At 34.0% G+C, this 25,805-nt stretch overlaps 4 protein-coding genes and 2 long non-coding RNA genes across 8 annotated transcripts; 4 read left to right on the forward strand and 2 right to left on the reverse strand.

Moving 5' to 3' along the window:
* Nucleotides 1-302: 302 nt before the first annotated feature.
* On the forward strand, nucleotides 303-1,154 carry LOC133679949 (zinc finger protein ZAT12-like). Its single transcript, XM_062102690.1, has one exon. The coding sequence runs from the start codon at nucleotides 431-433 to the stop codon at nucleotides 1,010-1,012; it is 582 nt and encodes a 193-aa protein (XP_061958674.1). The 5' UTR covers nucleotides 303-430; the 3' UTR covers nucleotides 1,013-1,154.
* Nucleotides 1,155-3,969: 2,815 nt separating this feature from the next.
* Nucleotides 3,970-7,251, forward strand: LOC133679419 (uncharacterized). Of its 3 annotated transcripts, none has more exons than XM_062102014.1 (6): nucleotides 3,970-4,194; nucleotides 4,322-4,379; nucleotides 5,023-6,033; nucleotides 6,149-6,211; nucleotides 6,292-6,490; nucleotides 6,909-7,251. In XM_062102014.1, exons 2-6 carry the CDS (start codon nucleotides 4,377-4,379, stop codon nucleotides 6,971-6,973), a joined length of 1,341 nt encoding a protein of 446 aa, XP_061957998.1. In that variant the 5' UTR covers nucleotides 3,970-4,194; nucleotides 4,322-4,376; the 3' UTR covers nucleotides 6,974-7,251. The 3 variants fall into 3 exon arrangements, with proteins under 3 accessions (XP_061957998.1, XP_061957995.1, XP_061957997.1); XM_062102011.1 differs by having other exon boundaries at nucleotides 3,972-4,194; nucleotides 6,146-6,211; XM_062102013.1 differs by having other exon boundaries at nucleotides 3,973-4,194; nucleotides 5,026-6,033; nucleotides 6,146-6,211.
* Nucleotides 7,252-8,240: 989 nt separating this feature from the next.
* Nucleotides 8,241-11,733, reverse strand: LOC133680677 (ras-related protein RABE1c-like). The gene is made up of 9 exons (XM_062103712.1): nucleotides 11,588-11,733; nucleotides 11,325-11,454; nucleotides 10,671-10,743; nucleotides 10,472-10,572; nucleotides 9,495-9,560; nucleotides 9,143-9,240; nucleotides 8,781-8,843; nucleotides 8,615-8,707; nucleotides 8,241-8,509 (listed from the first exon to the last, which is right to left on the reverse strand). Exons 2-9 carry the CDS (start codon nucleotides 11,395-11,397, stop codon nucleotides 8,429-8,431), a joined length of 648 nt encoding a protein of 215 aa, XP_061959696.1. The 5' UTR covers nucleotides 11,398-11,454; nucleotides 11,588-11,733; the 3' UTR covers nucleotides 8,241-8,428.
* Nucleotides 11,734-13,352: 1,619 nt separating this feature from the next.
* Nucleotides 13,353-17,151, reverse strand: LOC133679197 (uncharacterized). Its single transcript, XR_009836125.1, has 2 exons — nucleotides 16,608-17,151; nucleotides 13,353-13,638 (listed from the first exon to the last, which is right to left on the reverse strand). It is a non-coding gene; the product is annotated as an uncharacterized LOC133679197 (long non-coding RNA).
* A 3,109-nt stretch (nucleotides 17,152-20,260) lies between these two features.
* On the forward strand, nucleotides 20,261-20,940 carry LOC133679215 (histone H2B-like). The gene has a single exon (XM_062101744.1). The coding sequence runs from the start codon at nucleotides 20,349-20,351 to the stop codon at nucleotides 20,793-20,795; it is 447 nt and encodes a 148-aa protein (XP_061957728.1). The 5' UTR covers nucleotides 20,261-20,348; the 3' UTR covers nucleotides 20,796-20,940.
* A 1,294-nt stretch (nucleotides 20,941-22,234) lies between these two features.
* On the forward strand, nucleotides 22,235-24,291 carry LOC133679216 (uncharacterized). Its single transcript, XR_009836132.1, has 2 exons — nucleotides 22,235-22,352; nucleotides 23,944-24,291. It is a non-coding gene; the product is annotated as an uncharacterized LOC133679216 (long non-coding RNA).
* Nucleotides 24,292-25,805: the final 1,514 nt, after the last annotated feature.

Raw genomic sequence — 25,805 nt, forward strand, 5'->3', positions numbered from 1 at the left:
TTCTGAAAGATTCTAGAATTGTCAAACATAAGGAGATGTTGTCCTTCAGGAAGGAAGACTCCTAGTGGCTCACCATCAAGGACCCGACCTGAACCCCTCCTCAAGTATGCTCAACGCGGCACGTTGACGTATCAATCACGGCAGCTGCACTCTCACCATCTATTTCACTCTAATTACTAGTCTACCACTCGCCCTCAATTTCCTTAGGGCATAACCGCCATTCAATCCAAGACGTCAGTGCTTACTCGGTTGTGCTGCCAACTCGGACCAGCCTCCTATAAATACAACCCGATCTGTCTCCCTTACTTCCATTCCATCCATCAAATATTCATACAAACACCACGTAGTGTAAACTTTGCTGCTCTTGCACACCTTGCACACCATATATACATATATTCTCACACACATCACGCAGTTCAATCTACAAGCTATGAGCTCAATTACAATGAAGAGAGGGAGAGAAGAGGGAGAGTTAGACATAGCCAAATGCTTGATGCTACTTTATAAAGTTGGCAAAGCTGATGATCATGAGCTACCAACTAATTATAAATCATCGTCACCATCCGGGGCCGGTCGCTTGTTTTCGTGCAAAACATGTAACAAGAATTTCTCTTCATTTCAAGCGTTAGGAGGCCACCGTGCAAGTCACAAGAAACCAAAACTTGTGGGATCAACTGGGAACTTGTTAATGAAGTTGCCCAATTCGCCTCCAAAGCCAAAGAATCACCAGTGCTCCATTTGCGGGCTTGAATTTCCTATCGGGCAAGCGCTTGGAGGTCATATGAGGAGGCATAGGGCTGATAATATTGATGGTACCAGTAACAGTGCTGGCAATGAACTGGCTGTGACTTATCCACCTTTCTTACCAGCCATCCCAGTTTTGAAGAAATCGAATAGCAGCAAGAGAGTCCTGTGCTTGGATTTGAGCTTGGCACTGCCTATGGATCAGAATGAGTCGGAGTTGCAGTTAAGGAAGGCCGGCACTCAACCTGTGTTGAAATGTTTTATCTAGGCTTTAATTTTGAAAAGATTTTTTATTTTTTTTGTTCATATACCACCTTCTAGTACGACTACGTAGTTGGGATTTTTTACTAATCAAATTCATTCAGTTCTTTTGTATACCGAGAGCATTAAATTTTATTTATAGTTTGACATGGACAAATCTAGTTAGATATTCTCACATAATAGTGTCTTGGTCCTTTCAAAGCCATGGCCTAGCTAATTGCTGTGCCAGTATGGGTTTATTAAGCAATTGCTGCGATTGTTGTTCATATTCAAAGTTACCCGCATGAATTTGTTTTGCCTGTTGTGGATATTGCTGCTGCTGCTGGGTTTGTTCTCCGATCAAAGTTGTTGGTTTTTGTTTCTGTTAGGATTTATGATTGTTTCTGTTTATCACGATGTTTCCTGCTCTGATCATGGCGTCCGAAGTTAGGAAAAGGGCTATGATCAAGCACAAAAAAGCAACTAGGGGCAAGGGTGGCGTCCTCCCGAGCCGAAACCTTCTTATAAATACTTGCATTTCTACTAGAGAGTAGAGGACCCAACCACGCTATGGGTCCGTTCCATGTTAAGGCAAGAGGCGGCATGTCTTTTTTTCCAATCTCACGAAGGATGAATGACATGTCGGTTCATTTGCTTTGTCAAAATATTATTTGTCACTAGATGTGGGAAGGAGGCAAAAAATACAAATTTAGTTGATCCTGGCACCAGGCGTTTACGACTCTCTTTCGGTGAATTATATTTTTCCATCGTTAAATAAGAAATAGCTAATGAATTTGATGAGAGTCCACTTTTTAGCATTTTAATATTTCAGTATTTTTATAAAGTATTTTACAGGATATTATCTTATTTAAATTGAGTATGATCCATTAATCACATTAAAAACTATACATGTTTTTGTTGTACAAGTTATTTGACATGACCAAATTCTTTTTTAATTTGGACTTATCCATTTAATCCATAAAAATATATATTAAACCTTTGACTATTTAGATTTTCTTGCCTCAAATCGGTATCCATGAATCGAGTTTCGACGACTGAAATCGACACGTGGATGAATTATATATAGAGCCAGCTCAATTACAATCGACACGTGGATGAATTTAGTTGATCCTGGCACCAGGCGTGTGTGCGCTGATAGAGCAGCATAATTTTGGGGAGGCATGTGATCTGGCACGCGCATCACCGATCCCGCAAACAGTCTTACGAACCTTCATGTCTGGACCCGCCTGCAGGCCAAGATTAGGACGCCCCTTCTTTTTACAGGACATTATCTTATCTCTGTGAATTTTATAAGATAAAATAAAAAATAAATTCTGGAAGTTTTTTAAAATGTTTTTTATTTAAAAATATATTTTTATTTTTTTAAAATTACTTTTAATACCAGTGAGTCAAAATAATATAAAAACATTAAAAAAATTAATTTAAAAAAATTAAAATAAAATAGAATCATATACAAAAATATAAAGAATAGTAATACTAGAGACGGTAAAAAATATCAAACAAAAACCCTATCACTTGTTATTTAGTATTGCAGTAGTGATAATTTTTTAAAATATTTTTATTTAAAAATATAAAAAAATAGTATTTTTTTTGTTTTTTAATTTATTTTTCAACATTAAAATATTAAAATGATAAAAAAAAAATTTAATTTTTTTAATTTTTTTTTACAAAAAGCATGGTTGCACGCGTGGACAAATAATTGACTAAATCAAATTCTTCTGCCATCATCTACCTCGTAAAAGAGATTTATAATAGCTTGAGTAGGTTTAACTCCGACCCGATAAGAAATGAAAAAAGAATTCTAGACGATTAGGAGTTTCAAAAGCCAAAACTCGAAATTAAGCAGGAAAAAAAAAAACAGCATCTTTTTGGATCTAATTTAAATGATTTTCTGACCTTGAATGGTTATAGACAGAACGTTAATTGTAAAATCTCAAGGTGAAAATTAATTCGATCCAATTTTTTAAGTTTTGAGTATATATTATATAAAAAACACGCCTTACCTATTACCATTATATATAAAATTTATATATCCACTCTATTTATTAAGTTTTGAGTATATATTATATTATATATTGCTTGATTAGTATTTACTAGTCAGTACAAAAATAAAAGAGTGAGTTGAATGGTAAAATTATAAAATATTATACATATGTGTTTTTTTGTCAAAATATCAAGGTATAAAAACATTAAGTTGAATTTAAAAATTCTATAAATGTTTTACATATATGTAGATGATATTAATTCATATATATTATATCATATTTATATTGAGATTTAAATTGATATTGATAATATCTATATTTTATTTATTTATCAATAAATAAAATAACTATTAAAAAAATACACTCATCAATGTCATTTCAGATTGATTACTATCAAATTTTGATTAAGAAACTGTTTGGAAACGCGGTGCAAACCACGTTCCCAAAACATTCAAAATGTTTTTTGCTAAAATTTAATATGGTTTGTATGTTTTGGATTATTTTGATATGCTGATGTCAAAAATAAAAAAAAATCATTGGCATACATTTCGGCACGAAAAGTTATTTGAAAAACAATCGCTACCACACTGTCAAACATACTCTAAATTTACATCACTAATATTGGTCGATACTAAACCATTATTGGTAAAATTAAAACTTTATAAAAGGTAATATTGGATGATTTAATATCTATTGATTTAATATTGGGGATATTTAAGAATATAGTTAGTATTATTTTAAAAAATATTTTTTATTAATAAATATATTAATTTATTTTTATTTTAAAAAAAAAGTATTTTTTATATAATATGTCTAAACTCTAAACAACTCAAGAATAAAATAAAATAAAATAAAATAAAATCTCACGAAATGGCGGCTGCCCCCATACACTCAGAAGTCTGCCCGTGCCGTTTTTCCTCGAAAAAAACAAAAACAAAAACCCCGTTTGCAAAAATATTTTACAACACTAACGGTGCATGCTCGATGCTCTCTGGCACACGTGTACGGATGATATAAATGTAACGGCGAATGCAGATGTTTCCCATTTTCAATTCCCTGTCACGAGAAAAAATCGAGTGCTCACATCTAATTTGCTACTGTTATTTATATTCGATTTTCATCGCTGATTACTGTTCATTAAGAAATTCAGCAGACCGGTAGTCAACATTCCGATCAGTTTCCCAACCATCTTAAAGATTTTGAGGTTCGTCAAAAACTCCAAGCTCTCTTTTTTTTAGGGTTAGGTTTTATATTATCTAATTGGGGTTTTCATATCTGTGACTTCGAGCTTGAAACAACCTTTTTTTTGTTTTTGAAAATTTATGTTAAAGGTTGGAAATGATCTGTTGAAGAAAGAAGGGTGAGACCTTGGAGAAGCAAAGCAAAATGGTATGTATGGAATATGGTAATCCTGTTACTAACTCGCTCGCTCGAATAAAAATGGGACTCATAGGTAGTTTATCTTAATGGTTCTTACTTTCATGCAAGTGAAGGAGGGTACCCGATAATTTCTCATGCAACGCTATTAGTTGTGCTCGGCAAAGTCAATATTTTGTGAAAAGTGGTTGTGTTTTTATGAACTGTAATTAGCAAGTTTGGAGTATAGAGGGATTGCTAGACATATTAGTGAGGAAATTGCGTACATTTGTTGTTTAATAAGCCCAATTGGTTGCTTGATGATCCGAATAGAAACAAATAAGTTCCTAACTCTGCTGCTACCCGGAGGCATTTGTTGTAATCTCATTGGAGTTTGTAGTTCAAGTCTAGTTGCCTGCCACTTTATGTAAATGAAATTGTTGATAATTTCATCTTTCTCAGGAGTAAAATTTGAATGGGTGGACTGTGAGTTTTTTGTTGTATGATAATTGTTTTAAGATGACAAAATTCCCAAATTCTGCATGTGGTTTATGGCTGTTAGTCGAAGATAATGGTATGGATACTTTGAGAGTTGTAAAGATATGCTGGAATAATATTTTGGTGCTGAATATGAATTACTTTTCTTCTTGGAATAATTGTTCCATTGTGGGTTTAGCAGAACAAGGGATTTTGGATGTCAAAGGGTACAGATGGAGATCCAGCATTTGAGAATCCATCCAGGCTTGAATCTAAACGATCTCATCAGTGGTTTATAGATGATGCTGAGCCTGAGTTGTTCCCTAGCAAGAAGCAAGCAGTGCAAGCTCCAAACAGCACCGTGACTTCTGGAATATCCAGTGCAAATGCTCCTTCCTGGGATAACACCCCTGGTTTTCAGTCTGTCCCAAACCAATTTATTCACCGGTTATTTGGGGCTGAAACTGCAAGGTCTGTCAATTTTGCTGAAAGGAATTTATATCCTGCTGGAACTGGTGACTCAAATGCATCTGTTAGCCTGTCTATATCTCATGCTATGGGAGATCCTGAAGCCTGTGTTAACTATGGTGGTTTTAGAAAAGTCAAAGTAAATCAGGTTAAGGACTCTGACAGTGGTATGCATGTCCCAAAGGGACAGGGTTTCACAATTGAAAGTGACAGTAACAATTCCACTGGTCAGGGCTTCAACAGGGAAAGTGAAAGTAGCTTTATATCAATGGGGCAAGCATTTGATGAGGATAATAATGTCACAGTGATGGGTCATACCTACAATAAAGAAGATGCACACGTTGGGTCAATGAGCTCCACTTACATCAAAGTTGATGACAGTACCATTCCAATAAGTGACACATATAGAAAGGAGGACACCAATCTATTATCGTTTGGAGGATTTGACGATGCCCATGATATTATACCTGTCTGTAGGCCAATCAACAATTATGACCACTCTTACGATCAATCTTCAGTTAAAACACGAGAAGCAGTTGATCAAAAAGAGCTGGGTGCCAAGGCAGTTGCAGGTAATACTCGGGCAACTAAATCCAAATCTGAACCTGTTTCTAAGAACAGACAAGAGTTGAAAACTACCAGAAAAGAAGCTCCAAATAGCTTTCCTTCGAATGTCAGAAGTTTGATCTCAACTGGCATGCTTGATGGAGTCCCTGTAAAGTATATTTCCTTGTCACGCAAGGTAAATCTCTTTAAAATTTTAGTCCATTTTTTTCTGATAAAAAATCTCTCCGTTTCTTTCTTTTGTATTTTCAATCTAGTGACCTTGTGGCTTGTACTCTGCATGTAACAAGGAGCTTCGTGGCATTATAAAAGGTTCTGGCTATCTTTGTGGGTGCCAATCATGTAATTATTCCAAGGTGAGCGTTTTATTGGCTTTAGTCTTTGTCTGGATGGATTCTTCAAACACTACTGATCCGCTTTATAATTTGGGTGTAAGGTGCTCAATGCATATGAGTTTGAAAGCCATGCTGGTTGCAAGACAAAACATCCAAACAATCATATATGCTTCGAAAATGGAAAAACTATCTATCAGATAGTACAAGAATTAAGGAACACTCCTGAAAGCATGTTATTTGACGCAATTCAAACTGTTTTTGGTGCACCTATTAATCAGAAATCCTTTCGCATCTGGAAAGGTAATGGAAATATTTGTTTTGACTTTTTACCTTGTATACAATTAGAATTATTTGTCTCTTATTCATTGTGCGTACAAGCACACTTGTAAAATACAATTATCCATTTATTTAAGGTATTACCAAGTAAAGGAAATCTTGAGACAGTCATCCGCTACTAGATATTTTGCATGAAGTAACTTCCTTCTTGAGTTTTGAACTTGCCATCTCTTGATTGCAAATGCAAGGCATTTAGCTTTGCCTTGGTTGAATACCCTTGGTGGAAGTGCAACCACACTTTTGCTTGTGCAATTTTAGCTGCCATTGTTTTCTTAGAAAGAAAAGGGGGAGAATTAAAAATTTAGACCATTTTGCATTTGATAATTTTGCTAGTAGTTGCGTTCTTACTCCCTTATATTTGCCCCTCTTCGCATTTTCTCAGAATCGTTCAAAGCTGCAACTCGTGAGCTCCAGCGTATCTATGGGAAGGAAGAACTAATGCTGTAAAGCATTATTTTGCTTGCAGCGTGCATAGAAACTAGCTTGACTGGCTAGAGAAGCATGCATGCACTGCAGGGAATGCCGTTCAGAGACAGGTCAAATGATGCTTCTTGTTATATGATGAACAGCTAGTTCATGTAAAACTGTATTTTGATATTGAATCGGTGAGATTGGGTGCCTAAGTACAATGTAAGAAACCAAAGGGAAACTTCTGTGTAAATCACTTGGTGACCATGACAATTGAACTGGCTTTCTTACTGGAAATTTCTGGTAAGAGTTGATCATTCTTATGCTTCACCCTTGTGCCACGATGCGGGAAAATTGTTCTTCATTGTGCTGTATTATTGTACGTAACATCCTGGAATACTTGGAGGAATTTGGACACGAATGGGGGCACCATACGTTGGACCGATGGGTTAATTCTAATGGTCACAAGTTTAAGATCAGATTTATATGGTATGTTGGGTCGTTTCGAGGGCTGGCAAGTTGTAATATTGTTGAGTGCTTTTGCTGTACATCTGGCTTGTACTAAAAGCAGACAGATTCACATTATATTTTATCAGTGAACATGGGGGACGCTGAGCAGCTGGATGCTTCTTTTCCTTACTGCTGTCCAATTTCCGATCAAAATTTCCAATGGTGTGCTGTGCTCTAATTCCTTCACTGCCCAGAAGCTAGCTTTCACAATTTATCATCAGAGGCATGTATTTCCAATCTCACAAAATCCCAGAGCTCGTCTGTGTATATTCTCCTCAGTTTTCTATTTTTCAAACAATCGAGGCTTACTTTACTCCCGGTCATTTTTGTCAAAGTATATGTCCGGAACTATGTTTTTGAAGCCTTCGCCCAGATGAAGGACAGGATAAGAAAACCTTGTTTGGAGCTGCAGATGAACTGGTTTTTCATTTTTGTTTCAAATTAAATTTTGGTTAGTATTTTAAATTAAATTTTGGTTAGTATTTTTAGATTATTTTGATGTATCGGTACTAAAAACAAATTTTAAAAAATAAAAAATATTATTTTAAAATATTTTTAAATAAAAAAACATTAAAAACAACTTTTAAAAAATTCATAAAATACATCTTGAACGCTCGTGGTGCTGTCTTCTTCGGTGCAATTCTAGTACACGCTACCGGAAACCATTCGTGATTGTCTTTTTACATCGTAAACAACCTAACAGTAATGCCAGTACAAATCCCATGCGATGAAGAAAGGCAATGGAGGGAAAAAAAAAAAAAAGAAGAAGAATATTTTTCACAAGCAACCCAACTGGTGACACGAATAATATTCTATAATGATAAACTGCAATTTAACACACTAAAACAAGATTGAAAAGAATGACAAATGAGATAAATTACAAGCCCCCTTTTTTTCCGTTATCAGCACTGGTTCTTGTCCATCTCCGTTTTTCAACAAAAGTGCAACCCGTAATTCATGCCCCCACTAGGAAATGATTTGCTTTTAAGAACCGCAACAAGCTGATTTCTGGGCAGCTGGACCTGCTCCAGACGCCTGGTCTAGATGAATCTTTGATGTTGCAGGCTGCAATACACAACCCAAGCAAAATGTTCAAACAAACAGTAACAGAGATTGAAAAGTCCCTCACTCTTGTCAAATCGAAAATAGGAGCTCATGAAATTCAAATACCTCAGCCTTGGTGTCAGTGTCAGAAAGCCTTTGCTTTATATCCCTTGCTATTGAAAAGAAAACTTGCTCCACATTTTGATTCGTCTTTGCACTCTGTAATGCACATATTTTTCAATAAATACCAACACTATTTCAATTGGCTTCAAATTCTGCAAGTGTTACTTACAGTTTCAAAGAATTTGATCCCGTACTCATCAGCGAGTGCTTGGCCCTTGGATGTTGGTACAGCCTACAAGAAAAATAAGGGTTATCAATCATACAGTGATTTCACATTGATATGAGCATCAACCACCGAGTGAAGGAAACAGAGAGATGAATTGCTAAAACCATAAATTAAATCACAGAACTGTAGTTTTTTCCCGTTATGAATACCCGAGTGAAAAAAATATTCTATGTGCTAAAAACTGGGATCAATAAACGACCTTGGTAATGCAACTAAGATACAATCATATAAGCACGACTTCCAAAATGGCAATCAAAAGCAATTTAACAGCTAGTTTTAATTGATTGCAGAACTGACTAACATACCCGTTTGCTTTCATCCATGTCAGCCTTGTTCCCTACCAATATCTTGTTAACATTATCAGAAGCATGTTGCTCAATGTTGCGAATCCAATTCCTAATGTCTGAAAATGGTGATAAGCCAGGTTTATAAGAAAACTATCAAGAAAAGAAAGGTGCGGAAATGAAAGGAAATAGTTTAGTAAAAGGCAATGCAACTTCCCAAATACTTGTCACCACATAAAAATAAATGTGGATGAGAAGGTGCCAGTAGTGATGTAGGGAAATCAAACAGCACATTCAGATAAGCAAAATTTCTTCCACTTAAAATCTGCACAGCAATCTTAAGTTTTGATCAATTGAGAACACAGAAACTTACTGTTGAAAGATGATTCATCAGTAACATCATAGACCAGCAAAATACCCATAGCTCCACGATAATAAGCTGCCATGGAATGAATTTCCAGGGACATGAATTAGAAATGAAGCACAAATCAACTTATAACAATTGCAAGCCGACATGGAATGAATTTCCAGGGACATGAATTAGAAATGAAGCACAAATCAACTTATAACAATTGCATGACAGACAACACAGATAACAATCCAGAAACACAGTTCTATGAACTACAAAACTCCAAATGCCAGGCATTGACGATTATGATCTAAGATCTAATGGTCTTGTCCTAGAAATACCCAGAGTAAAAGGTTAGTCTGATGGTACAATTCTAACCATGTAAAGATCTTCACATACACGATGCAGTGGTCGAAGTGTCATGAACTAGTAGGCATAAAACTTAGGCAATACGAAGCTGCAATTCATGCATCAGAAATCCAGGCTTCCCTGATGCCAATGTCAGCCATTCACATCAATACTAATTTGAGAGGATATTCCTCGAGGTGGACTAGAGCCTTTATGCAATCCTGGTAATCAACAAAACAAGCCTTAATCCCAAACTATATAGGATTAATCTTCATCCAGCCACAGCCAACCACAAATTTTCTCTCACATTGCCCCTGCTTCAAAAAGTGAACGCTCATATTTGGTTGCATAGTAGGGCATTCAAAAGTTTGTTCAGCCACACCCCCAGGCCCACCCAAAAAAATGAAAACTGTAATAATATCTCTCCCCCCATCACAGAAAACACTTCCCCGGAGAGTAATGAAGCTTATCAAATTGGCAGGTTCCGCATGGAAAATCTTCAAGTGGATAACTTATGTCTCATACATGAACCCACCAGTTTGATATTCTTTATGAGCAATATGAAATGTGACAAACCTAAGTAGAGCAGACTTCACAAATATCCTTTCCCTTTCTATCACTGAGAAAACAGTATCTACAAAAGAGAAACATACCAGTTGTGATTGTTCGGAACCGCTCCTGCCCAGCTGTATCCCAAATTTGAAGCTTAATCCTTTTGCCATCAAGCTCAATGGTTCTTATCTTAAAGTCAATACTGCATGATAAAGAATGAGCTTGGGAAGGTCAGAGAAGTTCTTCAAGATAGAAAAACCAGTTAATGCATTTTAAGCCCAGAATGCAAGGAATACACACCCAATGGTAGTGATAAAACTAGTTGTGAAGGAACCATCAGAGAAACGCAAAAGAAGGCAACTCTTGCCCACACCTGCAACGGCAAACAACAGGAAAGATTGAAATCTCAAGCACATTATTATGTTGCAGAATAAACTTGAACTTTAGCAATTATGCAAAACCAGTGAAGCAGACAACATTTCCAAAAAAAAAGAAAGCATAATAACATCAAACACAAGGAGAAAAAAACATGGCATCAAGTAGCCAACATATTTGGATCTATATCCTTTTTTATAAGCTATTAGCAGATATCATATCAATAAATGGAGAGATACAGAGGGGGGAGGGGAGCTAGACAAAGAGCTAAACTACCGACAATCTAATTAGGTAGCAAGCACGTTCTCTCCCTCCTCCTACATAGTACCGAATCCTGATAGACACAAGATCCCAACAAGAACAACCATCAGCTATGCAATTCATGTCAGATTGCATGTTGCTGTCTCACCGCTATCAGATGTTCCAATTTTACATGAAAAACTAAAACATTTCCCATACTATAAATCAAGTGGGAGCATACATTAGTAGATATGTTACCTGAATTGAATCATGGGATCCTTAAAAAAACAAAACAACAAAAGATGAAAAACAGTAAACAACAACATAAAAGATCCATACCGCTATCGCCGATCAAGAGAAGCTTAATGAGATAGTCATAATCGGCTCGGGCTCTAGCAGGGGGAGCAGCCATCGAACGGAGAAATCCAAAAAGGAAATAATAATAACAATAATAATATATAAACCCTCTCTGCACAACGAAGACAATAAAAAAGAGAGAGAGAGAGAAGCAGCAACTACAAAATCAATAACCAAAACGAGAAGGACAAAAGAGTAGATCTGTGCGTTTGAAAGAAAAAACAGAGAGGAGGAGGAAGAGGAACCTTTGAGATCAGGATTCTTCGAAAATATGGATAGAGAGAGAGAGAGAGAGCGAATGGGGGAGATAGGCGGGCAGGTCTCCGAGAGGTCGGATGTGGGAGGCAATGGGGATTTCTACACGCATAGCTTTTTGCGACAAGGAGAGAGGGGGGTTTTTAATATTTTTAATTTAAAAGATATTAAATTAATATGTTATTTTAGTAATTTTTATAATTTTGAATAAATTATATTAATATATTTTATATATTTAACAAAACACAAATCTCCAAGAGTTGTGCTACGTTTTTTTTAGAGTATAGTAGATTGATATGTTTTTATATTTTTGAATTGTGAAATTAAAAATAATTTTTAAAAAATTATAAAATATTATTTTAATACATTAAATAAAAGATATGTTAAAAAAACAGCGTTACTGTACTCTCTGTCACCCCGTCGTATAATTGGTTCTGGGCCTTAGCCAGTCATCAATTGATATAAAAGCACATTTGGGGCGTCCCTAACTTGCATTAAAATAAAACAGATGGACAGAGAATCTAATTTTTCAGATAAATTGGACGGTGCGGAGTGCAATTGGACCCATGTTATGCGCGATGAATCGATGCAACTCATGTGGGTTCCTTATTTTATTTTTTATTATTAATGTAAATATATGAATTAATTTATCTATATCTCAATTAATTTTATAAATTTTAAAATTAATAATAATATAAATTTTAAATAGCTCTGAGGGGACTCAACTTTGTAATTATTATGGAGCAAACTCAAAGTCTGACTAGTTGAATTACCTTCATCATAAGTAATGAGTTTCTTATTTTAATTTTTATTTGTTACGGTAGTTTATTTTTTCAAGCTTGTTTATTTTTATATTTTAGAAATTTTTAAAAGAAATTAAAAAATTTTATTTTGTTTTTTATTTTAAATTAAATTTTTTATATTTTCAGATATTTAAATGTGTTGGTATTAAAAATTATTATTAAAAAATATAAAAATTATTATTTTAATATATTTTTAAATAACAAATATTTTAAAAAATAACTAATAATCCCGCGAATATTCAAGGCTTTGACATGAGATGGCTGTGCTTTGTAGTTTGTAGGCTGACCAGTAAATTCCAAGAATCAGAACATGACATTCCGGTTAGTGAGACCTCCTCATTTTCGCTTGCTTTTTAAGACAAACTAGTAATTAACAACCTGTCTCTGCTTTGCATTACAAGGTTGTCTTGTTTTGTTTACTCCGTGGTGGAATCTGAAACTTCCATTTCAAGTTTTTTTTCTTCTTCTTCTCCTGCCGTCAAATGATTGGTTTGATTAAACGGCAAGAAAAGGATGTGTTTAGCATTGGGTTTTATGGTAGTGTGTTGCCGTTAACCTTTTTAATGAGATTATATATCTGCGTCTTATTAATATATAGTTAGTTAGGAGAGCGCAATATAGATATGGCGAAGAGTGAAAAAACTGCATTGTTTCTTTCGGTTTTTTTATTTATATATAAACTTCACTTCCTCCATCTCGGTTTTATTGACCCTTTTGACTTATTTTTACTTTTCAAGTGGAAACTTGTTTTTTACATGCAAAAATGGCATCGATAGATATCGAAAGCACGATTAATAATATATTTTTTATTTGGGTATTTTTATATTATTTTAAAAAATAAAACTAGGCTCGTTCAGAATTTATAACTAACTCTTCTAACAAGTATATTTTTAAAAAATTAAAATTATGTTTTTATTCTTGCAGAGATATATGGTGAATTAAACGATTAATATATTAAACCAACTTGATTAATTCAATCTAATTACATTAAATTAAAATGAAAGGCACAAATGTCCACTTCAGGAACATCCCATGCTTCTCCTCCACATTATTAATCGTAAAAACAACTAAAGTCGAACAAAAAAGATGGGGCAGCAAGTTAATGCTTCAAGCGCATGCTTAGAAGTTCCCCCACAAACTTTTCTTTTCCCTTCAATACTCAGCAATCTCTCCTTCACTCATTCTCCTTGAGAAAACATTCGTGTCCTCCATTAAAATGTCAACTGCAAGACATATATCTGATGATGATGGCAAACATTAGCGAGATCAGATGATGATGATGATGATGATGATGAGGCACAATTTTAATTTTAATTTTAATTTTAATTTTTATCAAATTGGGCAGCTGAGGATCCTTTGGCAGTGCATCTGGAATGAGATGCTTATGGCTCAATCATAGTCTGGTTATGTAAAAGAGGATCCTCAGTTTTTGCAGTTTCTTTTTATTATTATTTAATGCCTGAATACCAGGCTATAATAATCACATTTTACAAGCATACAGCTTGTTAATTTATTTCTTATTTGTTCTTCTTCTTCTTCTTTTTTGTTGTTATCTTGTAATTTTTTTTCCTATTTTCTTTGTATTAATCTCAAAATCATTTATTTATGTAATCATACACTGGGAACTTTGCATTAAATAATTAGATTTGCGAGCTTAGAGTTTATTTTGGTGTTTCAAAAATATTTTTAAATAAATTAAATTTTTATTTTTTTATTTCAAATTAATTTTTTGTTCTGATTATTTAATATGTTAATATTAAAAATAAAAAAATATTATAAACATGATTTCCATTCAATATTATATTCGTTCGAGAATATAGTTGTGATTGTTTTTTAAATGTTTTTCACTCGAAAATATATTAAAATATTTTTTTATTTTTATATTAACGCATCGAAATGATGTGAAAATATTAAAAAATATATATTAATTTAAAACAAAGAAAAAAAATATTTTTTTAAAATATAAAAATAAACAGTATCATATTAGAAGATCGATGATTAATCTGGACGACGGCGCTACAGTGTAGAGTCTAAAATGCTATTGGTGTTCAGTGTATATTGATTGCCGCAAATAAGGGACATTATTTATTTTGCTGCGGACTAAACTCAAATAAACACCAACACGGCATCATTGTGCGAATGGCATCTAGGCCCTCCCCAAACCTTGGAAAGTTTAACATGTATGACATTGAAACTCATGTAGTATCTAACTAGTTATTTAACACGTGATTTGCTATTGGTTAGTTTTTTTTTTTTTGGCAAAAATAAATAAATATGCAAGCACAGGTCTTTTTACAACAAAAATTCTAATTATAAATCAAAAAGTTTATACATGGATTTGATTAAATAAATTAAGAATTATATATATATATATATATATATATCAATAAATACAAAAAAAATATTGATGCGTCTATCCGATAAGCCTAGTTGCAGGTTGAATAATTTTTTTTAACGGAGATAATATATAGATGTTATTAACGTGTTTTTTGACTGTGAGTAAAAAATATAATTGTGAATAAAAAAAATCAATGCTTATATATAATAAAATATAATGAAGATTATATGCGTTAATAAAGACATGTAAGATCTCAAACTTATTTTTAACATCGTGGAAAAACGGGACAATGTTGCAATTGCTACATTGAAACATTATTTTTAGGCCCCCATATAAATAAAAAATATAAAAAAATGAAAAAATGTTGGAACATAATAAATATATATATATATACCAGTGAGAAGAATGTACCAGAACACCCAAGAAATTATCGAATACTGGTTGAGGAAGATCAAAATTTACAAGATTAAAAAATTGACAGTGTGTTTTCGACTGATGAAGGCTCTATTGGTAAGAAAATTCAATTTAAGGAGAAAAATTTTAAATTTGATGTTTAAGGATTCAATTGGAATTTTTCAAAATTAAATTTATTGAGGGCGTAATTGCAAGAAAAATTGATTTTTAAAGTTAATTTAGACTTTAATTGGAAGAAATTAAAATATAGGGGTCGAATTGTAATTTTTAAGAGTTAATTTAGTCAAATCAGTGGCTTAATTGCATAAATATTGAAGTTTGATGGGTAATTAGAAACTTAATTGAAGAAATCCAAAAATCAATGATCTAACTAGAAAAGGCAGGTGAATGTAAGGGTTGAAATTGACCAAATTATAAGCCAAACTGAAAAAATTAAAAGTTTGTTAGTCAATTGAGGGTTAAAATGCACAAATTCAGAACCAAGAAATAAAATGAAAATAGCGATTAATTTTAGGGCTGATAATTGAGTTTGAAAAGAATGAATTTGCATGAAATTAAAAGTTAGGAGGCAATTATGATTGCAATTAAAAGAAAATGAAACTACAGGAACTTAATTGAAATCTTTCAATCCCAAATGATATGGCATTCATATTTAATGAAGAGAATATGAGTGACACGTTATTCATCACCTAAGCATCCTTGTATTGACAGTTTTGGCTGATCGAGTTGGCAATTTCAAATGAATAAATATAAAGTTATAGACCATTAAATTGAGCAAAGTTGGATTCAAACGAAAGATATGTACCTTCTCTACCAACTTCAGGTGGTCTTAAGAGACGATAATGTCAGAACTGCTCCAACGAGGTTTTAAAAGTATGCAACTCAGTCAACCCTGATGTCACACCTGGACATCACGGTGACCGATTAAAAAATTTTCTTTGAAGAAGAACGGATATCTAACATCTTGTTCTTTTGGGAAAAAGATCTAGTTTAAGGAGTCGCCACATAGTATTAAAGTCATTAGGAACCCTAACTGCTCAATAAAGATTTTATGGTACGAAATTGGTTACGGAAAAAGAAAGATATTATCACCCCTTAAGCGTCCTACCCAAGGTAGACTACATTACTGGTTTTGTCTTAAATTGCTTAGAGTTTGTTGGTTTAAACTATGATGGTATGCTTATAATATTTCCAACTCTGACGTCAGTGAATATTAAACTACGAATATTTTCAACTCTGATATTGATAAATATTACATAACAAAAAAAATATATGATATTTCTAACTCTAATATCAGTGAATAAACCAATAAAATAAATTTAAATTAATGCATATATATATTTTACCCGGCTGTGTAGCAGGCGTGACAACGCACACCTGCTACATAATGAATTATAATTCACAGGTGCAATAACAAGTGAATTGTAATTTGCATGCACAGTAAGAAGAACCTACCAGGTTCACTGGAGAAGAAACCGGATGATGGGGTAATGGCTAACCGATGCTACTTCTTTTCCTTTGTTTCTTTCTCTGATTTTTTCTGATTTTTTTGGTTTGCTGGAGAAGAACTGATCGATGCTACCTCTTCTCTGTTCTTTCTCTGGTTCCCTGTTTTGTTTGTCTTGCCTTGTGTTGTTTGTTCCCTCCCGGTGTCTACCTTCTGCTGGCAATGGGAACCTCTACTGGACGCCGCTCTTGGTTGAAGATAGGACGTTGGACGCTGCTTGTGCTGCTCACAATGACAGCTTGTTAAGAAGAGGATTTCTGCTGCTCGCAGTGGCAACTTGTTGAGAGGAGCTGCTGTCGTTGGTTGCTGATGGTGCGACTGAAAATCAAGTTGCTGAAAACAACATTGCCGCTGCTGGGAAAAGGAGGTTGCTGCTAGTTCTGCCACTGCAGCTGAGGAAAGGCGTGGCTGAGGAGCACCCGTCGTCGCTGTTTCAATAAAAAAAGACTCTAGGTGCTGCTGCTATCCGAAGAAATGGAACTCAAGTTCTCTGCCAACCGACAGCTGCTGAAACAACTCTCAAATGTTCTATTTAACGAGGAAAGTTCAATTAAATGTTTTTTTCATTTTAAAATTTCTTTAAAAATCAGATTGAACTTGGAAAGAGGATTTTTTTTTGGGGTTGATTTTGAGTTATTTTTTTACAAGGTTCTTTATGGGTTTTTCAAGGTGTTTTGAGTTAAAATTAGGTTGGAAAATGAGTTTTTAAATAAAAAAAAAGCATAAATCCTGTTTTTTAAGGCATTATAATGGCTGAAATCTAAGAAATATCAGGCGATCCCTTGTTTGGATTTTTTTTCAAAAACTTTTGGGGCAGACAACCAATTGATTTTTTTTAAAAAAATAAAGCCCTTGCACAGGCCCTTTCTAAGCGCCTAACCATTTTTTTTAATTTTTTTCTTCTTAAAAAAACATACTTTTTCATGTATAAGTTTTTAATTTATATCAAAAGTAATTCCCCTTCCTTGTTATTTTTTAATTTTTTCTTAAATATTTTTTTAATTTATTTAATACAATCAGGTGAATAACCCATGTTTTAAAATCAAATATATTGATCTAGATTCCCTTCTTGATTTTTCCACATATGTATTTAGTTATTATTGATGATTTTTTTTCTATTTGTTGATATGTATAATTATTAATTTATTTAATTAAATACATACATAAAGTTTTTTATATATACTTATATTATTAATTTAAAAAATTGTGTTACACATACCTGTATGTTTAATTTTTTTTATTTAAAAAATATATCAGACATTTGATGGAGCATAGATGAAATAGCTAGTGATACGTCAAATCTTCAGCCGTGTTTGGAAACTCGTGCTTTTAAAAAAATATTTTTTTTGTTAAAAAATAATTTTTTTATATTCTTAGATCATTTAATATGTTGATCTAAAATTAAATTTTAAAAAATAAAAAAAATATCATTTTAATATATTTTTAAATAAAAATTACTTTAAACTATAATCACAACCACGCTCACGAACAACTACACCTCCAACGGCCCATGTCACCCAACAGACTCGACCACATTACACTGCTTATAGATTATGTTTTTCATTAAAAAACAATTCCTGGAAAATTACTAGACAAGAAATTTTAGATCTGGCCAAAATCTTGAAGGTCCGTGCCAGATTTCATATTCTTTTTCTATCAAATCAATCAAGATAGGAAAGGTACGTAACAATCATCATCATCGTTGCCGTGTTTGCAAGCAATGGAAAAAATTGTTAGAAATTCTACTAAAGCCAACACCTAAAGAGATTCCATATTCCGATCTAGAAGATCATGTATAACATTTGACGCATTCTAGATACAAGATCCTTGTATTTCTTGACAGCAAAGGTAAGGAGACTGATGATATATCTTTGCCTAAATGGGAGGGATGGCTGCTGGCCACGCCATGGGAAAGAGAGGGAGGGGGTTGTGCTATGATTTGATTTTATGCGGAGAGAGGTGTTGTCCAAAATTTTACAAGTACAAAAAATATACATTTAGTTTATAATCATGTAAATATATAAAATATAGAAATAATGTAATTATTATAAAAATATAGTGCGTATACTAAATAAATATATAAACTTGTAAAGAATATAGAAAAAACAATCATAGCATGCAAACTAAACAAGTATTGATCGGAGTATTTATTAAAGTTCTTATAAAGTATTTAATTTGAAATTTTATTATTTTTAATGATTTTTTTATATTGAGATGATGGCAGATTGGATCGACCTTGGTCAACCGGTGACTTGGGCCATGAACTTCAATGAATTTAATAAAGTTGTTGTTTTTATAAATTATTTTTATTTAATTTTATGGTAACAGTATTAGATGCTTTTAAAATTGATCATTGACCCTAAAAAAATATTTATTTAAAATCATGATAACTTTATCAAAAGTAGAAAAAAAACCATGAATTTCATTTCTCAACTAATCTAATATTAAAGAAGAGTCGAATAAAAAAACAATTAGAAAAATTAAAGTAACAGAAACTAAAAAAATAAATCAGATTTGATGGGTAACCAGCTAAACCAGTGAATTGGGTAACCCGAGTCAACATGTTAAACCCGCAAACTGAGTAATAAACCCCATTGGGAATAATAACTTGCTTTTTTCCCTTCTAAATTATTGTTTATTTAACTATGTAATAAAAAAATAGACAATTGTAAAATCAAGTGTCAAACCAGTACTAAGACTTTTTTTTTACTACGATAACTTCTCAAAAAGCAAAACAAAACAAATTGTAAAACTCAACTCTCAATCAGTATAATATCAAATGATGAAATAAAAAAAATAAGTTAAAAAAAAGTTAAACTCGTCATACCATTAACAAGCTCATGAACTTTCTAAAATTTACTAATTTTTTTCGAAACTATTTTTCTTTTACCTATATGATAAAAAAATAAATGATAACATAATCGAGTTTAATTAAAAAAATAACCTACAAACCGGGACAACTAAGATTACCTTGCCAAACTCGTAGACAAAGTCATTAACTCTAAAAAGTTTAATAACATAGTTTTTTAAAAGCTTATTTTTTATTTAACTAATTTTTTTAAGAGATAGACGATACTGCAAGACTGAAATATTTTTCTGATACCAACTTAATGCTAATATATTTTTTTAACACTGCAAAAATTATATAAAACTCAAATGAAAATAAATTATTAACTCTAAATCCCTATAAACACATCATATAAAAAATAAATTAAAAAAATCAATAAAAAAAATCAAAATGCAAAAAACAAAAAGACTATGAATTACTATTTCCCCATTCCTTTTAGTTGTATACTTCGTATCTCTAAGAATTTTTGCTCAAAAAAGCAAATTGAAAAAAAAAAACATTATTTTTAGAATTTAGATTAAAAAATGGCATCCTTCGAAAAAGTAAACTCCCATTTTCTACATTCTCAAAAAAGAATTCCCATTTTCTACCGTTCCGCGGCAAATGCCATCCTCACCTCAACGCTCTCCTACCATCGATTAACTATCTATTTCGAACCCAATCCAACGCTCCAAAAACTCCACGTCGGCGATCCGTGTAAAATCTCAGTAACCAATCACACAACCACATCCTGTTTCTATAAACCATCCCCATTCCCCACCTAACTCTTTCCTCAGAACGCAACCTTCCAAAAAAATATCCTCCTCTTCCTCTAGACTCCTCGCAATCAAGCTCTCTCGAAATGGCACCAAAAGCCGAGAAGAAGCCCGCCGAGAAGAAGCCCGCTGAGGAGAAGAAGACGGTGGCAGAGAAAGCCCCGGCAGAGAAGAAGCCGAAGGCAGGGAAGAAGCTTCCCAAAGAAGGAGGCGGCGCTGCTGCCGGAGACAAGAAGAAGAAGCGGGTGAAGAAGAGCACGGAGACATACAAGATTTACATCTTCAAGGTCCTAAAACAAGTTCATCCAGACATAGGGATTTCCAGCAAGGCTATGGGTATCATGAATTCCTTCATTAATGATATTTTCGAGAAGCTAGCACAGGAATCCTCCAGGTTAGCCAGGTACAACAAAAAGCCCACTATTACCTCAAGGGAGATCCAGACGGCTGTGAGGTTGGTGCTGCCTGGAGAGCTGGCCAAGCATGCTGTTTCCGAGGGTACCAAGGCTGTTACTAAGTTTACAAGCTCTTGAATTGTTGTTGTGGTAAAGTTGGGTTTTCCCTAACCATGCGTGTTAGTGTTAGGGTTTATAAATTGTAAGTGGGGGAGTTTGGATATGCTTATTTACTCAAATCCTTATTCATTGCTTGGAGGCATAGCAACTCCTTTCCTCTGTTTCTTCATGTATCTGCAAGAACAAAACAAAGCATAACCAAAGAAATTCCTTCCCCTTTTACCAATTCTATAGATGAAAAGCCAGAGAAAATTGATATGCACCTTTGTCACAAATTTCAATCATGCCATCTCCTCACCATATTGGATTTCAGGTACAACGTGCTTTTCAATCTGATTATGACCATCAACAGCAGTAACTTCTCAGACTCCCCAAGGAATAGCAACCATGAATTAACACAGGAGAGATTTTTTACCCTAAAAGAATAATAATAACTGGGAAAATGGTTATGCCTTTTACGATCTGGTAGATTTAACTCGAAATTCCAAAGCTTGGCAGTGATTTCCACGGACACGCACCTCATTTATGGTAAATATGGTGTCCACTGTACAGGTCTGTTGATAGTATTAAGAGCAATGCCAATTCTAAAATGAATTCTATGCGTGCAAGGATAAGTTACTAAATTATGAAGAAAGCAGGGTTGACTGGATGGAGATTGTTTATGCAATATTCGGAGGACATCAAAGGAGGTATCTGCCAATAAACAAATCTGATCGCTAAATTTGCCAAGTTGAAAAAAACAAAAAGAACTCAAATAATATTTTTTTTCTGGTTTTAAATTAATTTTTTAATATTATATAAAAAAAATTAAATACATTGACATCTCAAATTCCTTTAATTTGAAAGGAAAATCACAATTCTAGGTTTGTCTTTGTGATAATGTCCTGAGACAGTCGAGATTTATGAGAATTCAAACTTATCAAGTATAAGAATGTTTTACATCTTAAATTACTTCCATAAGTAATCTTTATTTGAAAAGCATGAGCAAATTCCTCAAGTAAAGCTCTTTTTATTTTTTATTTTTTTTAAAATCTATTTTTATCTATTTATAGTAGGTAAGCTTGGAAAAATTTGATTACAAATACAAATGGTTACCTATTTTTTTATTTATTAAAATCACGAATCAAATAATAATCCACTTCTTTTTAAGCTACATGTCGTCTACTGTTCAATTACTGGCCTGTACTGAAGGAACGCCGTTTGCTGGTTCCCCGCTGCCGCCGCAGCAGTTTCACTTTGTCTGGACTCTGAAGAAGAAGATTGCAAAATGAATGGGCTTCCAGCTTTTTGTCAGTTGATTATCATCGTACACAACAAATCATGAGTTCAAAAGTTTGTTTTCACCCTTTGGTGTTGTTAAAGAAGGCAAGAGATTTTCCTTGCTAAGACAGCACCTGAAATCGTTTACTCATTCTTCATGTTTTTTCTTGTTCTAAAACAAATTTGATTGTTTGTGCAGCTAGGCTAGTTCACTAGTTGTATACCCAACAACTCAAAAGCCAAAAGGGTTTGGTTTTGTTACGGTTCGAGTCAGAGACTGATGCGCACAAGGCATTGGAGGCCATGAATGGCAGGGTATTTCTTTCTTTCTTCTCCATTTTTTTTTATGTTTAACTAATAGTAGTTTATTAGATATTGGATAAAGGAAATTCTTCTCCATTTTTTTTTAATGTTTAACTGGTAGTAGTTTATTCGATATTGGATAAAGGAAATTGGGTTTCTCCAGCAATGGATAGGCTCTCCAGTTTTTCACTTTACTTTTTTGTATCCAAGTTGGATGCAAGAACTTCCACTCTTGTTTTAAGCTTTTCATAGTGGAATAAGCCTATGCTTCCTCAGTTCTCTGTTTTCAAGGTGTATTTCCTTCGTTTTCTACAGTTGATGCCTTAACATTAGTGAATGTTATGTAATGAAAGTCTTCATTGAAATATATTACCTACCTGCAGTCTACTTGCTAGGTTGAAGTGGTTGCATATCAGTTATTGGAAATTAGGCAACGGAGAAAAGACTGTAGATTTTGTCAGAGCTATTTGGTTCTAGGATAATTTTCCTCCTCCTCTGCTCATTTATGGTGGTGAGGTTGCAGGCCCGCTAAAATGGAGATGGGTCTTGGTCCTCTAAGAAAGCCTTTATTTTAGACGCTTTAGGTCTTTTCTATAAAGCAAATATTGCATTGTTTAAGCATCTTAGATGATAATTCTTGTGAAGCCTGTAATATGGATACACATGCATACATATAGAAGAAGAGACTATTATGTTTGGGAAACTGATTAAGTAGGCCGCTATTACTGTAGATAATTTAGCAGCAAAAGATACATCAAGATCCATTAAAATGGTTTCAATCTTGACCACTGTAATGTAAGGACCTTCTTCCATTTTCTGGGCAATAGTCAATATTTGGTCTAGCTCTGGCATATTACTCTCTTGTTTATGGCAATTTTTCAAATGTAGGCTCATTTCTTTCTTTGCCAAATTAAATTTCACCTGTAACAAGAATGTGCGATGTAGTTTTTGCCGGTTAGATTAGTTAATAGATTGGTCCAAACCGGGATCTTTCACCTGCACTAAAAACCTATTTTTAAATTGGAAATTCTCAAATCATGCCCATTTTCCACAGAATAATCGAATATTTTTTATTGTGATTGTTATCCGTGCGGCTTCTTTTTTACCTTGTCATTTCTTCTCATTTTGACATCTATCTCATTCCTGCTTAGTTATTAGGAAAATTTTGTTTCGTAATGGTTATCAAATTAACTTGTTGCCCTTTTCATCTTTCACGCGTTTATATATTTTTGTTATCTTTTTCACAGTGTGGTGTTTCATCCTCTGATTTCTTGTTTGAACTTATTGTTTGATTTCTGGAAACTGAAATGATGGAAGCTTAAGTGTTCCCTCTGTCTCTCTCAGACATCTTTCAGTTCTTGGATCCAAGTCCACTTTAATTTTCCTCAGGTTGCATACAAAAAATTGAAACATCAGCACCAACCTTATTCTGTCAAACTTATTATATTACTGCTTTTTATGCATGATTAAGTTGAAATGGTCATTGCTCTTGTGAAATATGTGACTTAAAGCATTGACAACACTTGTTTACCTGATTTTTCATTCCTGCAATTTTGGTAGTTTGTCATCTGTAATTCCTTTTTTTTTCTGTTTTGGCATACAGATTGTTAATGGAAGGCTGATCTTTGTTGAAGTGGCAAAAAATACCGAGTGATGATCGAGTACGATTCTCTTTTATTTCCCCAATTAGGAAACCAAAAGGGTGAGCATGACCAAATGTTGCTACAAGCGTATTGGTAAGACAAATTAGGACTCTTGCAGAGAGGAGAATTTGTAAAAGGAGAAAGTTAATGCATTTGATTTTATACTTTGCCTAAGCACTTGATTGTATTCATGCTTTTGCCTGAACGAGCAACTTGACTTCATGATTGTAAAAGGAGAAGTTACATTGTTGTAAAGTTTGCTCAGTATTACCAATAAAACGAAATCGAGTGGATTCCAGTTAACAGAATCTCAAAAGGTGAGGGCCCTCGGAGATGGCACCGCTCTTCATCTTCATCTGGTGCAAGCCAATTCTGCATTTATCAACAATGAAATGTTACCAAACGAAGAGAACTGTTTATTTCAGTGGGCAGAGGCTGAGAACTGTGATAATATGCTACCTCACAGGCTGTGTAATGGAGTGCATTATTAGAGGACCAATTTGATAGATTTTAACATTCACCACAGATTACAAGATTCGAACCCTTTCCCGGCTTGAGAAGCGGTTACTGTCACACCCTGCGTTTCTTGCATTTCGAGTGTTTCCTTTGCCCCAGCCAAGATGCCTTGTTTGGTCGACTGTGTATCCGTTTTACACTCTATGTTTTGCCTCAAGATCTTTCTCCTTTTGCATCATTTTTTTTTAAACTTTGTTTTCTTGTCTTTCTTTGGTACCCAAATAATTTTTTCCTCCCAACAAGATGATAGCAAAACTTGCTACACATTTAAACTCATAATTATTACAGTGCCTGCAGCCGTCTCTTCCGGTTTCTGTCACGAGTATGGTTACCAGCGTTGTCATTGTCATTGCGGGTACAGTCAAGGGAAATCCCTCAGATAGTTGAGAGCCGTCTAGATGTTTGGGTACTGTGCAATTAGTGGGAGGTTTTGGAATCTCGAGTTTAAAGAAGGCCGATTCTGAGTGTTTGCATTTTGGAGCTTTTAGGTTATGAAGTAGCCAGCAATTGAGGTACCGAGGGGTCTAATGGCTTTACCAATATAATGGAAATTTTGAGAACAGATTACGGGAAAGGTAGTAGATGTTAAAGAAAGAAGAGTTAGATTGCGTGAGAAGCTGCAGAGAAGCGGAAGGCAATATATCCAGTTCATGAATCGAGCCAAATCATTTAGGATTCTGCCAATCCTAGAAGGAGAAGCTGCTGGGCATTTCAAGTCTGAATCCATCCATTTGTTAAGACCCGCCACATCAGGTTTCTGGTAAAGGGAAATGGATAGAGTCACCAACACATACTGTTCCAATTCTCATCCATTCTTTTACCTGTTATTTTTTTAACATGCAGTATACCAGAACTGATGACTTAGGGCAAGGCTTGCAGTGTTTAGAGTACTTGTCAGCCTGCTTTCTTCAGGCAAACAACGTTCAAATAGGAGAGGGAACCACCACCAGCACTGCTCTTAGTAGCGTGCTGGTTTTCCACGCAAAGAAACCGAGTCCCATCTGACCAGAACTTCAAACAATACAAAACTGGGTAAGAAAGAAAGAATGAGAGACATATAGAAGTAACACAAACGTTTCTTTCTTTCTTAATGACATGTTTGAGGAACCATTTCAAGGGAGGAAAACCTTGGTCGACAGTCCGCATCTAACCTGTAATAGTTAAATGCTGTCGCGAAATCATATTGTTTTTAGTTCTGGAAGATGATCAAGAACAAGTGTTTGTTATCTTGACATGCAGTAAAGTAGTTAAAAAGTAAAAGAACACATGATGATTGGGTTTTCATGGCAGAAATGTTGCTTGAACA

Source organism: Populus nigra, chromosome 19 (assembly GCF_951802175.1).
Source record: "Populus nigra chromosome 19, ddPopNigr1.1, whole genome shotgun sequence".
Taxonomy (NCBI): domain Eukaryota; kingdom Viridiplantae; phylum Streptophyta; class Magnoliopsida; order Malpighiales; family Salicaceae; genus Populus; species Populus nigra.